At 41.6% G+C, this 15,031-nt stretch overlaps 1 protein-coding gene across 4 annotated transcripts in view; it reads right to left on the bottom strand.

Moving 5' to 3' along the window:
- The window catches only part of LOC149228263 (fanconi anemia group F protein (FANCF)), a 529,519-nt gene that overhangs the window by 76,572 nt on the left and 437,916 nt on the right, over positions 1-15,031 (bottom strand). For 3 of the 4 annotated variants that reach the window (XM_089375661.1, XM_089375662.1, XM_089375663.1), the window contains one exon: positions 13,809-13,909. The exons of the other annotated variant lie outside the window; for it this stretch is intronic. In XM_089375661.1, coding sequence (XP_089231787.1) covers positions 13,809-13,909 — 101 coding nt within the window. The remainder of the gene's footprint in view (positions 1-13,808; positions 13,910-15,031) is intronic. 4 annotated transcript variants of the gene reach the window in all.

The raw sequence follows: 15,031 nt of genomic DNA, 5'->3' as shown, positions 1-15,031 counted from the left end.
GAAAGGAGGCTGCCCTAGCCACAACAAAGAAGACAGGTCGGCGAAGCTATGGAAGGGATCTATACGTTGACCTAAAGGAGCCCTTACCTTTGTCATGGAAGAAGTTTAACACAGCTATGGAGGAGGCCTTAACAAGCCCTAGCCGCAGTCCTAGAGGGGAGATCTAACCCTAGATGCAGTGAAAGAAAGAGCCCTAATTGTAGACACCTATACGCTGCCCTAATGAAATCTAACCACAGTCAGGGAAGAGATTTATACATTGTCCCAAGGGTGATCCTACGCTGTCTATAGGATGCCATAACCACAGTCAAATAGAAGGTCTTAGCTGCAGCGAGTCATGGGTCTTCTGGAGGGCCAAATTGTTGTGAGGGAGGCCGAGGTAGGGCTGCGTAGAGGTGTCCTGGGTGGGAGAAAGGACAGCGTATGATGCTATATGGAGAGGCCTAAACACAGGTCCTATGCTGCCGTTCTAAAGATCCCTAGCCACAGTCAATAAGTATCTAATCTCACCGTAACTGCTGGTCATGAAGCTAGCTGCAGTCCTTATGCGGTTGACTGTGGGATAACATGGAGGATACAATAGTGTGCTCTAACAAATAGAGTTGGAGCAGCATGCCAATAGGTAGGACTATTGATGGCCTCACCTAAAGGCTGCCCACCAATGCAACAAATAGAAAATCTTCTAAATAACATGATGATGCAGTTTAGGAGCAATGTTACAATGATGGCATGGGACAGCAACAAAGGCATGCTGACAGCAGCAATGACATGTGCAATGGGACAGCATCAAAGGCATTCTAACAGCAGCAATGACATGTGCAATGGGACAGCAGCAAAGGCATGCTAACAACAACAATGACATGGTGCAATGGGACAACAGCAAAGGCATGCTAACAATGGAACAACAGTATGTTAAGCAAGGTGCAGTAAGCACATGGTGGCAAGCATGGTGCAGCAAACACATGGGACAATATGGCAAACATAGTGCAGCAATGGCACATGATGGTACATGATGCAGTATAGTGATGGGTACAGTCATGATTGATGAAGCATGATGAGATGCAACATAGTGATGATGGGTGCAGCATGGTGCAGCACAGTGAGGTGCAACATGATGACGAGGAGCAACACAATGATAGGTGCAGCATGGTGATGGAGTCACCTGGGAGAATCAATTGAAGCAACATGTCTTCAACTGAGTTCAGCTACTTCATGTACCATCTACTTAGAGATGATCTATGCTCTTATTTAAGATAAGTCGAAGTGTTGACTTCTATTGTAAATGTACTATCTCTCTCTCTCACGCTCTGCTGAACTATTGAAGAACATATAAGAAGAATTAATCAAGCGTTTCCCCAAATTGGGGTTTGTCCCTGGCTAGCGCCACATCTTGTGTCCTCTTGTCTTGGCTTGTCTTCTACGATCTATGTTTATGTTCTCTTTGCAATTTACTTTAATGTTGATGTGATTGCTAATCTGGGAAAGATATTGAGCTAACTGTGAAAATTGAAATAAATTGCGCTAAGCATAGAACATACCTAAAATTAACATGGTATCAAAGCTGAGGTGAAGACAAAGCCCAAGCAAGAGTGAAAAAGCAATCACCGAAGACAGTTGGGAAAGGACAAAAGGATCAATGGATCCCTCATCCCTCTTCAAATTCACCAAGGGTGAAGTCGACGCAGAGAATATTATCAGATGGCGCAACAGAAGTTTCTGATGGCCCACCTAAAGATCACTTCAATTGGAAGTCCGGATCTAAGGGTGGAAGAAAAGGCAGATGCCTTGTTTGTGATAGTTCGGCCACTACGCGAAGGAGTGTCTGAAAGGTAGGGACACATCTCTTGACGAAGATAACAATCATTCCATGGACATCTTAAATGATCGCAGGAATGACAGGTAATGCAGGTCATCAAGGAAATGGCCGACTCTTCAAGGAAAGCAAGGAACCCCAGGTATGAAGAATCAAATGTTGTTTTGATAAGATAAAGAAGAGTTATCTTGTATTTGCCCTCTCCTTCAGATTCTTTGGGAATCTGGCTTATTGATTGTAGTGCTTCAAGGCACTTCATTGGATAGAAGGGTGCTCTCTCTAATTTGGTAGCACTGGAAACAATCGTGGGATTATACTTGGAGCCAATGCCACCTTCATTGGATAGAAGGGTGCTCTCTCTAATTTGGTAGCACTGGAAACAATCGTGGGATTATACTTGGAGCCAATGCCACCTATCCCGGAAAGGGTGTAGGGAATGTTACCCCTCAATTGAATGAGGGTAACTCGATTCATTTACAAGAATCTCTTTATGTACCTGATCACAAGAAGAACCTGGTGTCCATTTCGGTAATGAAAATCAAAGCCTTCTTGATGGCATTCATCGATGGAAAGGTACGTGTTTTAAAATAGAATTTTCAAAGATGCTTTTACTCATGGGTTTAGGGTTGGCGATTTGTATCAAGTTGCAGGAAGTCCATTGGGGACCATGTTGGTTGACACATCTCATCTATAGCACTGGAGGTCTACTTATTGTGGGGCCCTACCCGATGTGAGTCAAATGGTGACAGGGATGCCTGAATTCAAGAAGAGCATGAAGGTACATGTCTAAGATGTACCGAAGGAAAATCTTACAAGGGGACCATTCCCCTCATGTAGCAGGTCCACAGGTTTGGAACAACCCGAGGGGTTTGAGATTCATGATCGGGAATCTCATGTGTGCAGGTGGAAGAAAGCCCTCTATGGCTTGAAGCAAAACACCCCGGGCTTAGTATGAGAGGATTGATAGTTGTTTGATGAAGCTGAGATTCACTAGGAGTGAAGCCGATCCAAACCATTGCTCAAAGGTTGTGGATGATAGACCTCTCATACCGGCACCTTCTGACGACGACCTATTACTGACAAGTGCAGACACTCTCATTCGCAGAAGTAAGAGGGAGTTGGATTTTGGATGTGGAATGGTAAACTGCAAGCCTGTGACTACCTCGAGGATCTTAACTTTCATAAGTTATATGGTAGTGATGCTGGACTAGATTTGGGAAATACCTCTGAGTTTCATAAACTCATTCGTGTTGATGTTCTTGGTGAACTTCTGTCCGGACATATGATTTGTAGTTAGCTCATATATGGTTGAGCCTCATTGGATTGGTGCCAAGAATCTTTTGAGATATCTTCGGGGCACAATCTCTCATAGATTGAGATAAACTACCGGAAATATGAAGCTGCATGATTGTTTGAACGCTAACTAGGCAGGCAGTGTGGAGGATCTCAAGAGCACTTCTGAGTGCTGATTCTCTTTGGGTTCTGCTCAATATCCTGGATGAGCAGGAAGCAAAATATGGTGGCTTTGAGCACTGCTGAGACTGAATACATAGCTACGAGTATGACCTCGTGTGAAGCCCCTTGGTTGCGAGAGCTCTTCAGTGAGATGTTTGTACACATGATGGATACCACCGTGATCTTCTGTGTCAACCAAGGGGGGATTTGATTGTTGAGGAAGCTTGTATTCTATGATTGCTCCAACATATAGACATTAGATACTACCTTATTTGGGATATGGTACATCAATGAGCGAGGAGGCTCTATCGCATTGAGATTGATGTACAGGTCGCAGACATTCCGTCGAAGCCCCGGGGAAAGGTCAAATTTGTGACTTTCTCGAACGACTTGGAGTCGTTGAGAGACCCTCTTATGAGGGTCCAGCATGATGCATGCATTGAGCTCTGGGAGCTTCGGGGGGCTTGGGGTACTGCTTGGAGCAACAAGCGACCATAGGGCGACTCACCCTCCCCTAATGGTGCGTTGTGTATAGGGTGAATGGTTCAGCCTTCCCCTGTGATACCCCGTGGCGACTTAGGGACAGGATGAGTGGTTCTCCTGTCGAGGCATCCTACCCATGCAGTCTGGGACTCATGGGAAGTACCTCTCATCTAGCCAATGAGCAGGGAAATGGGGTTAGGGACCATAGTAGTACTATCGATGGACGCATCGTTGTATCTACCGTACTCCCTATGCTAGGATGACCTCCATTGATCTGGGATCAATGAAATTGATCTGGGATCAGTATGAGTGGTTTGAGACACTCTCTTTTGATATTGATCTCGGATCAATTGGAACTGACTTCGGGTCAGTAAGAGTGACATAAATCACTCTCTTGGAACTGATATGGGATCAGTAAGAGTGGTATCACACAATCTCTTCATATGGAACTGACTTCGGGTCAGTAGAGAATGGTATGAGACATTCTCGATCAATTATTCTTCATAGTTCAGAAGAGCATAGCGGAGCAGAGTAGAGCAGAGAAATGCAAGGCACTGATGGCAGAGATAGTACAGTGGGACAGATGGATCAGCGGATGGAGTTCTTCCTAGTTGAGAGGGAGTGTTAAAATTGGCAACTAAGGCCAAACTCCATGTGGGTCATCTTATTTATGGTAGCTGATATTTTTCCTGGATCCCTCTCATCGAGAGGTGTAGGATTGATCTGAAGATCATCTGATTCCGATAAGTATTCAACGAGTTATGAATTTATTTGTGTTATAAGACAATTCGTCAAGGTCGGCCAGCAACCAACTAAACTCCACATGTGCTCAAAGTTTTAGTATAAAAGGAGATGACTTGAGAGTCATTTTACACACACTTCTCTCTTGATTTCTCTCCACTCGCTTTGGGTTTTAGTGGAAGAGAAATCTAGGAGAGGAAGCCCTAAACGTTGCAGGAAAGGAGGTTGCACTAGCCGCAGCAAAGAAGACAGGCCAACGAAGCTATGGAAGGGATCTATACATTGACCTAAAGGAGCCCTTACCTTTGTCATGGAAGAAGTTTAACGCAGCTATGGAGGAGGCCTTAACAAGCCCTAGCCGCAGTCCTAGAGGGGAGATCTAACCCTAGACGCAGTGAAAGAAAGAGCCCTAATTGTAGACACCTATATGCTTCCTTAATGAAATCTAGCCGTAGTCAGGGAAGAGATTTATACATTGTCCCAAGGGTGATCATAACTTGTCTCTAGGATGCCCTAACCATAGTCAAACAGAAGGTCTTAGCCGCAGCAAGTCATGGGTCTTTTGGAGGGCCAAATTGTTGTAAGGAAGGCCGAGGTAGGGCAGACTGTTTTAGGGCTGCGTAGAGGTGTCCTAGGTGCAAGAAAAGGCATCATATGACACTATATGGAGAGGCCTAAACATAGGTCCTATGTTTCTGTTCTAAGGATCCCTGGCCACAGTCAATAAGTATCTAAACTCACTTAACTGTTGATCATGAAGTTGGCCGCAATCCTTATGCGGTTGACTGTGGGATAACATGGAGGATACAACAGTGTGCTCTAACAAATAGAGTTGGAGCAACATGCCAATAGGTAAGACTGTTGATGGCCTCACCTAAAGGTTGCCCACCAATGCAACAAATAGAAAATCATCTAAATAACATGATGATGCAGTTTAGGAGCAATGTTACAATGATGGCATGGCACAACAATGATGGTATGGGGCAGCAGCAAAGGCATACTGACAGCAACAATGACATGTGCCATGGGACAACAACAAAGGCATGCTAACAGCAACAATGACATGTGCAATGGGACAACAACAAAGGCATGCTAACAACAACAATGACATGGTGCAATGGGACAGCAGCAAAGGCATGCTAACAATGGAACAACAGTATGTTAAGCAAGGTGTAGTAAGCACATGGTGGCAAGCATGGTGCATCAAGCACATGGGACAATATGGTAAACATAATGTAGCAATGGCACATGATGCAATACAATGATGGGTACAGTCATGATTGATGAAGCATGATGAGATGCAACATAGTGATGATGGGTGCAGCATGGTGCAGCACAGTGAGGTGCGGCATGATGATGAAAAACAGCACAATGATAGGTGCAGCATGGTGATGGAGTCACCTAGGAGAATCAGTTGAAGCAACGTGTCTTCAACTGAGTTCAACGACCTCATGTATCATCTACTTAGAGATGATCTATGCTCTTATTTAAGATAAGTCAAAGTGTTGTCTTCTATTGTAAATGTATTATCTCTCTCTCTCTGCTGAACTATTGAAGATTTGTCCCTGGGTTTGTCCCTATAAGAAACATCTATGGAGTTGTGTTAGTTTAGTAAGCGGTAATGAAAGGCCCAAAGGGTAACCTCCCCGAAGGGTAACCTCATGACCTGGAGTCTGATGGCTGGGATAGATGGATGGGTAGGTTAGATAGGCAGGCTAGGCAGGTAGTTTGTGTAGGCAGGTAGGTAGATAGAGAGATAGATAGAGCTGGGGTATAGCTGGGGATAGAACTAGAGACTACGGATGGGGCTTTGACTCAACACGGATGCAGATAAACACGGATTAAGCATAACGAAGCAATAAGATCAAGCATTCATATTCCAAGCACGTATGACCGCATGAGCTTTGATTTCGTGTAACACGTTTTCAAATCTTAGTCCAAAAGCAGATGTCGATATGAATGAGTTACAGGACACAGATATGGCTCCCAAAAGACAGCGCAAGCAGAAAGAAATAGTGAAAGAGGCCAGCCTAGAGAGATAAATGTCAGTAGAACCGGAAGCTTAGGAAGCATCTTGTGTCCTCTTGTCTTGGCTTGTCTTCTGCGATTTATGTTTATGTTCTATCTATAATTTACTTTAATGCTGATGTGATTGCTAATCTGGGAAAGATATTGAGCTAACTGTGAAAATTGAAATAAATTGCTTTAAGCATAGAACATACCTAAAATTAACAGGACCCGCATTGAACGCAGTCTCAGAGGATTGGGAGGTATTTGTCCAGAGCTTACTGGGCAGGGAAAGCCTTCCGGATAGGGAGGAATTGTGGGCAGCTCTTCGTCAAGAAGAGATCAGACGGCTGACCAAGGCGGGAAGCAACGACAAAGGGGTCAGAATCAAAAAGGAGGAAGAGGAAGATGTCGCCCTAGCATCTGCGGGAAAGCAAGAGAAATGGAAGAAGAAGGACCTCTCTAAGGTCAAGTGATTCCACTGTGGGGAACTAAGTTACTATGCGAACCAGTGTCCAAGGAAGAAGAGCAAGGGAGAGGCTTTTGAGACCAAGGCAGCGCCAGCGAGGGCAGAGAAAGAAGTGGAGACAGATGACGACTGTGCCATGAGTGCTCATGCGCCACTTGAGAGGAAGTGGGGAGACATTGAGCTGTAGTCAGACGAACTACAGACGATGAGGGGCAGGATCCTTGAGGTACCCAACATCTTGGATTATACCTTGCTACGGGAGCCCCGAAGAGAAGTAGCAGGACTGAAGGAGGTCGATAGAGATGGATGCGGATGGAGTGATAAAGGGTGCTACAGTGTAGGAGTCCCGGGGCAGCATGAGGCAACAGCGCAGAGGTCAGTAGAGGGAGCACTTGTCAGCGACAGAGGGAGCTTCAACATCGGGAGTGTCTCTAGCTTGACAGAGATGTCAGAGTTGGGAAAATCAGTTACTTACTTCTCAGTGACTGAGCTGCAGTGCAACGGTTCGCAGTGGCAGTGCTATGGGCAACATGATGATAGGGGATGCAGTCAATGTTTTATAACTCCGACTCCGACACTGACTTGGCCAAGGGTTGACGCCGACTCCGACTCCGACTCGGTATCGACTCGGCCGACTCCATTTCAATGACTCGGTCGTTGTAAAAAATACATTAAATATTTATTTTTTTTTATAAAAAAACATAATTTTAAAGATTTTCATTCATGTTTCCAAACACACAGCCCAAGAGCCATTATATGAGGGACATGATCTTTGATTGTGTCCTTTAGTCTAAAAACAAAGTTAATTAGGTTAGAATAATTTTATACATAACATCTTCTTAAGTATTGCGTGTGTTCTTAAAGGTCACAACAAAACCTTGTATACATGTAATCTACCTATCCAGTTAGTCATTGTTACCATTGATTTACCTATGTAGACTAGTATGCATGGTTGATGCATAGTAAGGACACTTCGACATGAGCAGAGACCCAAGAAGTTGATGCACAATCGCTTCTGAATGAAGCAAGGCTTTGAGGGTGGGGAGATGTTGGAAGGGCTTTTAGGCCCTTGTAATAGTCATCATAGATTGAGACACTAGACATTAGCATAAATTAATATATGAATGTATATGTAATAAAGCACATGATAAAGAGAACCTAACAAATGATTAGTTGGAGTGGGTACAAACATTTCAACCATCTCTCTATTGCATAAATACTCATGAAGATGGAATAAGAACTCATTTGGTTAACCTTCCCATAAATACTTATTAAGTATAATGTAATCTCCTCTTGAATGAATGTGTTTAATCTAAAAGACTACAACAGAGGGCATAGTCGGCCAGACTTAAAATGCCATGTCAGCCTTGCTATTGTATAAGAAAAAAGCATATTACACTAATTGAACCTTAGTAAGAGGAATATCAGTACCCCCCTTGCCCAACCGATCAAGATCCTGGTAGTGATTTAACATATAAAGGGAGTAATTTGTAAAGTCAACATTGAAGTTTATTTCAAATTGTAAAGAGCAGGGTATAATAATGCTGATTACAGTGAATGTCATATATTACTTACCAATCAATCAACTAACTATACCCTAAGGCCATATTACAACTGAATGCCGCATTCAGATGAAATTTTAATCAGTTACTTTACATATTTACAGTTTAAGGTTGTAGGATACCGATATACCATGCCATCAAAAGTTCAAAACATCAGAGAAAATATAAAAAAATGCGTTTTTTGGGGTTCACTGGTTGCTGTCCGTGACCCGGCCGGGTTGATATGGACTCGGCCGAGCTGGCCGGGTTAATACCGAGTTGGCCGAGTCATGTAATGACTCAGTTGGCTCGTTATTAACCCGGCCAGCCGAACCGGTTCAGAGGCCGGGTTGAAATTTTTTTGACCGGCTTGGACCAACTCGGCCGAGTCGGTTCCGAGCCGACCGGGTTTAAAAACAATGGATGCAGTGTAGATGTAGCAGTGGCAGGGCCATGGGCAGCGACATAGATGCAGAGGAAGTTGTCGTACAGATGCAGCAGTGGCAGTGGCAGGGCCATGGGTAGCAGTACAAGATGCAACAGTGCAGAGGATGTTGGGCAGGGAGGCCTAGCACCAGCACAGGGACCGATGCTGGATGATCTAGATGATACTTAGTGAGGAGTATTACTAAAGCATAGTCCTCGCTAAGAGGGAGTGTTGATTTGGGATAGCATTGGATGTGCTCTAGCCACGAAAATTGGTGGAGAGGCTAAAGCACATGAGATCTCCAAGACCTAGAAATGCTAAGAGGGAGTGTTGATTTGGGGTAGCATTGGATGTGCTCTAGCCACGAAAATTGGTGGAGAGGCTAAAGCACATGAGATTTCCATGACCCAGAAATGGTTTGGGCAGAATCTAACCGGTTTGGGAGATATTAAAATAATTAATATTTTTAATGGAGTTCCTAAGTCTAAACTCAGGAAAAATAAAATATTAATGGGTATTAATATAAAACTAGGTTAGAATGGTTCAAAAGTCATGGATCAAGCCAAATCTAATCTCAGCTGTTGATTAGAGATTTAATCTCAGCTGTTGATGGACCAACGAGAAAAGTATAAGAGGAGGCTTGAGGGTCAATTGGAGAATACACCAAGAGAGATCAAGAACTCGATTTTCTAGGGCAGAGTTTGTTGAGGAAAATGAGTAAGTGATATGAGTTGCAGCTGAGGGGCAGTGAATACATAGCAGAGAGGTAGAGTTAGTACCGGGAGGATCAACGCAAAAGCCGGGAGAGGATGACGCAGGCCCTAGAGGCAGCGTTGGGAGATTTTCGTGGGACAGATTGGAGTTGGAGAGCTGGATAGGGTGACATAGTCCCTATCAGGGTGACGCAGAGCAGCAGAAGTTGTATTGTTGCTATGGGATTGTTCATTTGATGATTTAGCCGGAATATCTGTCTCTGACTGAGAGGTACTATTGCTGAGGGCATTCTCTGTTGGGTGAGCCATTTCTGGCACCCAGGTTGTATTTTGAAAACTGCATAATAATAAAACCCTCTGAATAGCTGCACCGGTTTTCCCGCATTGGGTTTTTCCGGAGACATTATTCCAAAAACAACGGTGTCACTTGTGTGCTTGTTTCTTTCAGTTGATGATTTGTATGTGTTGATGTTGTACTTGTATTTAATTTCAATATTTACATGATAAATAACTTGTTAAGTAACTGAACAAGTAGGAAGAAATAAATCAGATAGTATAGGAAGAATTTCTAACGGATAGACTTAGAAAGTCCAACAGATAGTCAAAGTGATCCCATACAAGATATGCGGGCAATTCAGATTGATGCCAATAAATTTCGCTAGCTCCAGATCACTGTAATGTCCTCGCTATGTAATAAGACTATGATGCAAATCCATATAAAGGTGAGACCTGTGATTACAAGCCTTAGAGCGAGCTACTGCATACAACAATATGAACCATGCGAGCAGTGTGATTTATGTAGTTATAAATGACCCATCATATCATAGAGCAAGTACTGTATAAAGTCAATGTGCCACGGTGTAATGATTGGATTATAGCGAGTCTTGGATTTCAATTTTATTTCATGCCACCAAGCATAGTGAGAACAACCCATACAACGAGACTTCCATAGAGTAGCGAGACATCCACAGGGAGATACTAGATGCCTTGGATGTGGAATCACATACCAGAGATGTGTGACCATATGAGACAAAGAGATTACCATATAGGAATATAAAACAAGACAGAGAATATGAGTTTCTCACAGTAATGCAAATCCTTGAATTTTAACATCAGTACAGATTTCACATGATCAGATTTTGATAAGGGTTTTCACAGAGTCTTCGTTAATTATGCCATTGTAATATTGACAGCGAGCCTCAGACCATTAATAGATACGAGCCTTCAATAATTATAATGAACAGTTTTTAGGGATACGACAGCGCATGAATCTAAGCCAACAGAAGTGATCTTCAAAACGTCATCCTTCAGCCTTAGCTCTGATACCATGTTGGAAAATCAGGAGGCTTTATGACTAAATTAGATTTTCCTTTCCTTGATAATTGCTTGTGAAATTTGTTAGCTTCTTATTTATTTAATTATGTTCTTCTTCATCAAACAATTATCAAAACGTAAACATGAAGATCACAAGAAAACAAAGAACACAAGATATAGGCTCCAAGCCAGGGCAAAACACCTCCAAGGGGAAAACCCAGAAAATTCTCTTCTTATAGAATCAGATCAAATGAGATATTTGACCCATGGCCACAAAAAACTTCACCCTCTAAATGCCAAGTCAAACCCTCCTCCTTCCCAGCAGATCCATCAGCAAGAGACTAGCAACAAGAAACGTATCAAGACAGAACTTCCACAAACTTTAAGTTCAAGAGGAAACTCCTCCTCTCATACTTCACCCTCTTCTTCATCTCTATCCTCTCTACGATATTTTAGACCAAAATCATCCAAGTGTGTGTGTCGAAATAAGCTCCAACTTCCCTCTATTTATACAGTCCAGAGGGGTGCGAATAGACATGTCCATTGGGGCAGGGCCAACTTGATAAGTAGGCCAACTTGGCACCTAGAGGAGTTTTTGACCCAAAAATACATATTTAAAAATTCATTTTCTTTGCAATGTTAATTTGGCAACTTAGGCACAAATTCCCTCCTTTGGACAACCTTCCTCATCTGGAGAACACCCTCTTTGCCCTTGGAAGAATTTAATATGATCGAGGAAAATTTTAATTTTTGATGGAAAACCCACAAAGTCACAAAAGTACAAGTCGGCCTAAACAAGGAAAAGCCACCTCCAAAATCAGATATAAATACAAGTCAAGGCAACCTCATTTGAATATCATCACACAGATCTTCTTCTTCTCTTTGGAGGTTTGACTACCTATGAAATATTTCTGGTCTCTTTCACACGTGCAAGTACGTGCAAGTAGGAGAGAGGAGAAATTTGATTGGGCCAAAATCTGTCTTTGACCAGTGTTGACTTTTTGGAGTTTTGGAGTGGTTTGACTTGGGGTTTTGGATCTGTTTTGGAGAATGAATTTTTCTATGGAGAGATCGAAATTTTCTAGGCACTTTGACCTTGGTTGATTGCAGTTCTGCAACTAGGGTTTTAACAAACTTTGACTTTGACTTTGACCAATTTTGGAGGACTGTTTTGGGACTATTTTGACTGCATTTTGACCAGCATTCAAGGCCACATTTTTGGATAGCTGACCAAGCTCTTTTGAAGGCAAGTTGACCATTGACCATTGACCATTTGGGATTGTTGTTGTTGCCATTGACTTTGACCAAAATTGCAGATTTGACTTGTTGACCAAATTTGACTATTGGGCTCATCTTTTGGATATTGATTGGTTGGTTTTGTTGGATAGTCAAAGGTTTGACTTTGACTCTTGATTGATGAATTGGAACATTGTAATCTTTTTGTTGAACATTTGATGACAATATAATAGAAGAAGAATTTGAAAGGGTTTTCCCCCTGGTGGGGTTTTTCTATGGTCTTTGACCAAATCTTGTCTCTTATTAATGCTCTTGATTGTCTGCTATTGGTCTATGGTCTCTTCGCTGAACATTTGATGACAATATAATAGAAGAAGAATTTGAAAGGGTTTTGCCCCTTGTGGGGTTTTTCTATGGTCTTTGACCAAATCTTGTGTCTCTTGTTAATGCTCTTGATTGTCTTCTATTGTACATTGCATTTCCTTTTCTATCTACAATTGTTATTTATCATTGGAAAATTAAATTTGATTGGTAACTGAAAAAAAGATAGGGCTAAGAGATTGTAATAGCATAGAACAATGGAAAATTAACATGCAATAGGTCCAAATAGGACTTTTGCCTCTTTTGACTCAAAAACCTAGAAGCATGAAGAACATGCTTGTCTAGAAAAACAACAATAATTTTCTTTTGCTTTTAACATAATACATAATGGTACAAATTATGAAGACCGAAACTAGTTACATTCTCCAACAAGAAGTACTTTGATCAGGCCTCTTAAACATCACCTTCATCCTATCAACATAGAATATCTCTAGGTGATCTATACTGGCTTCCCGTGTGGTGAAATTCCACTAAAGAGCAAAAGGTGGAGTGTTAAGTTGACAGTGGCAGCCACCTCATTGCATTAGGGTCCATCCCTTGCCTTGTGAGGCCTCTAAGAAGGCCTACTAGATTTTGAGGCAACATGCCCATCTAACTATCCTCATCCACCAGTGCATGCTCCAAAGTTTGAATGTCAATCCAATGCAACGGAAGGAAATACTAACAATAAATCTCTAGAAGCCTAAACAAGAAATGTGTTAGATCTTCGAAAGCCTAAGCGGGAAACCTACCAAAAATACCAACACGCGTTGTCCTCCTTGAATGTGGATCTCTTGATAATCTTTAAAACTCATACATTGCTACTCGTGAACAAGGGTGTGCTGGAATAAAGCATTACAACAAGGTACCCACATGGCCAAGGTACTCACAAGTTATCAATGTTGAATGTAGAACTCTGTCATGTTGAGTCCACCCCATGCAATTTCCATGAACCATTGATGTCGAATGATGAACTTTGTAATGTTGGGTTTCCCCATATAATATCTATAAACAGATGTTGGAACTACACCAAAAATTGTATAAGCAAATCTAGTGTTAACAAGACCTAAAATAATTTTAAAATCATTAGTAACATATCTGCCCCCCTTCATTATACCACGAATTTGTTATCTTTGGCATGTCATCATATGGATGGATAGGGTTGAATCATGTTCTGACTATCAATGGTACTTTCAAATAGTGAATACAATGAAAATTGAGAAGACAAGCTACCTATCAAAGAAAATACCTTATAGAAAGGCCACATGCCACAAGTACAGGTGGCATTCTCCAAAGCAACTGCACTCTGTTGGTCAGCAGCTGCATCAAATACTCCTCAACTTCTATTCTCTGTCACAAGAAAAGAGAGAAATTGCCATGTAAGAAAGTCTTCGAAAACTTGTTTTGATATAGATAAGATTCTTAGCAATCAAACTAAAATTTTGACAAAGAATAAAGGTTAATCCTCTTACAAATATTCATTAGATTGCACAATGATTAACCAGACTAATAAATTATGGATTTGCATTAAGAGATACCCTACAGATACTAATGTAACTTTAAATACTTCAATAGTTAAACTTGAATAGGTTGATTTGTTTAGTTTCAACCAAAGTAAAATGTATCTATAAAGATTTGTTTCATTTAAAGCCAATGCCAGATTCTATTCCATTACAAGGTGGTCAAGACAAGTTAGGCTGATGGTGAGAACAAAATTAACCTAAAGTTCCAAAAAATGACTGGTATAACCTTAGCGATGAGAAAAGTTAAAATTAAACTTTAATACAATATAAAAACCCATACCTTATAAAGTTAAAGAAAGTGCCACCCATGGGGACGAATGTAAGGGTTCAAAGGGCTTAAGAAAGAAAACTCCTTCCATTTTTCATCCATGAATTGATTGTGGCACAATTTTACTTCATATTTGTTTCATAATTCTTCCATTGTATATGAATGGGGAAACCTTTCTTCTTTGACATGGAATAAGTGACCAAATGTTGGGAAGCTTTTCAACAAAAACAAACGATAGCCCTAATCATATTTTTCTTATTCATTTGTCTGTTTCCATGCTGATTGTAAACCATATTTAATTTATTTTTTAACTGGCTCTACCACAAGAAAAGGAAGAGCTAGCCAAATTGTCCTTGGCTGATCCCAAAGATGATAACTTGTATATATGTGTTACATTGAAATGTATTTCTATGTTTTTCATGTTATTATGTGCACCAAAAGTGGCATGCATGAATAAGTAATAAGAAATGTTAGACCTTATCCATAGAAAATTCTCATAGGGTAGCACAAATTTCAATTACGGTCTGCTACCCACCAAAAGTAGGTGACCCCTAGGAGAATTTTTCTCCTAATCACCTTCTTCTAGTTGGCAGTCAGCTTCCCCTGATAGCCACCTTATAGCCGATGTGATGTGTCATTCGATCTCTGCCACCTGCATCATCCATATGTTTCCTCACCCAT

The sequence above is a fragment of the Pinus tabuliformis genome, chromosome J, assembly GCF_031772625.1.
Source record: "Pinus tabuliformis cultivar Carrire ecotype Pingquan chromosome J, CPIR1, whole genome shotgun sequence".
Classification (NCBI taxonomy): domain Eukaryota; kingdom Viridiplantae; phylum Streptophyta; class Pinopsida; order Pinales; family Pinaceae; genus Pinus; species Pinus tabuliformis.
This window is presented reverse-complemented; position numbering and strand designations above follow the sequence as displayed.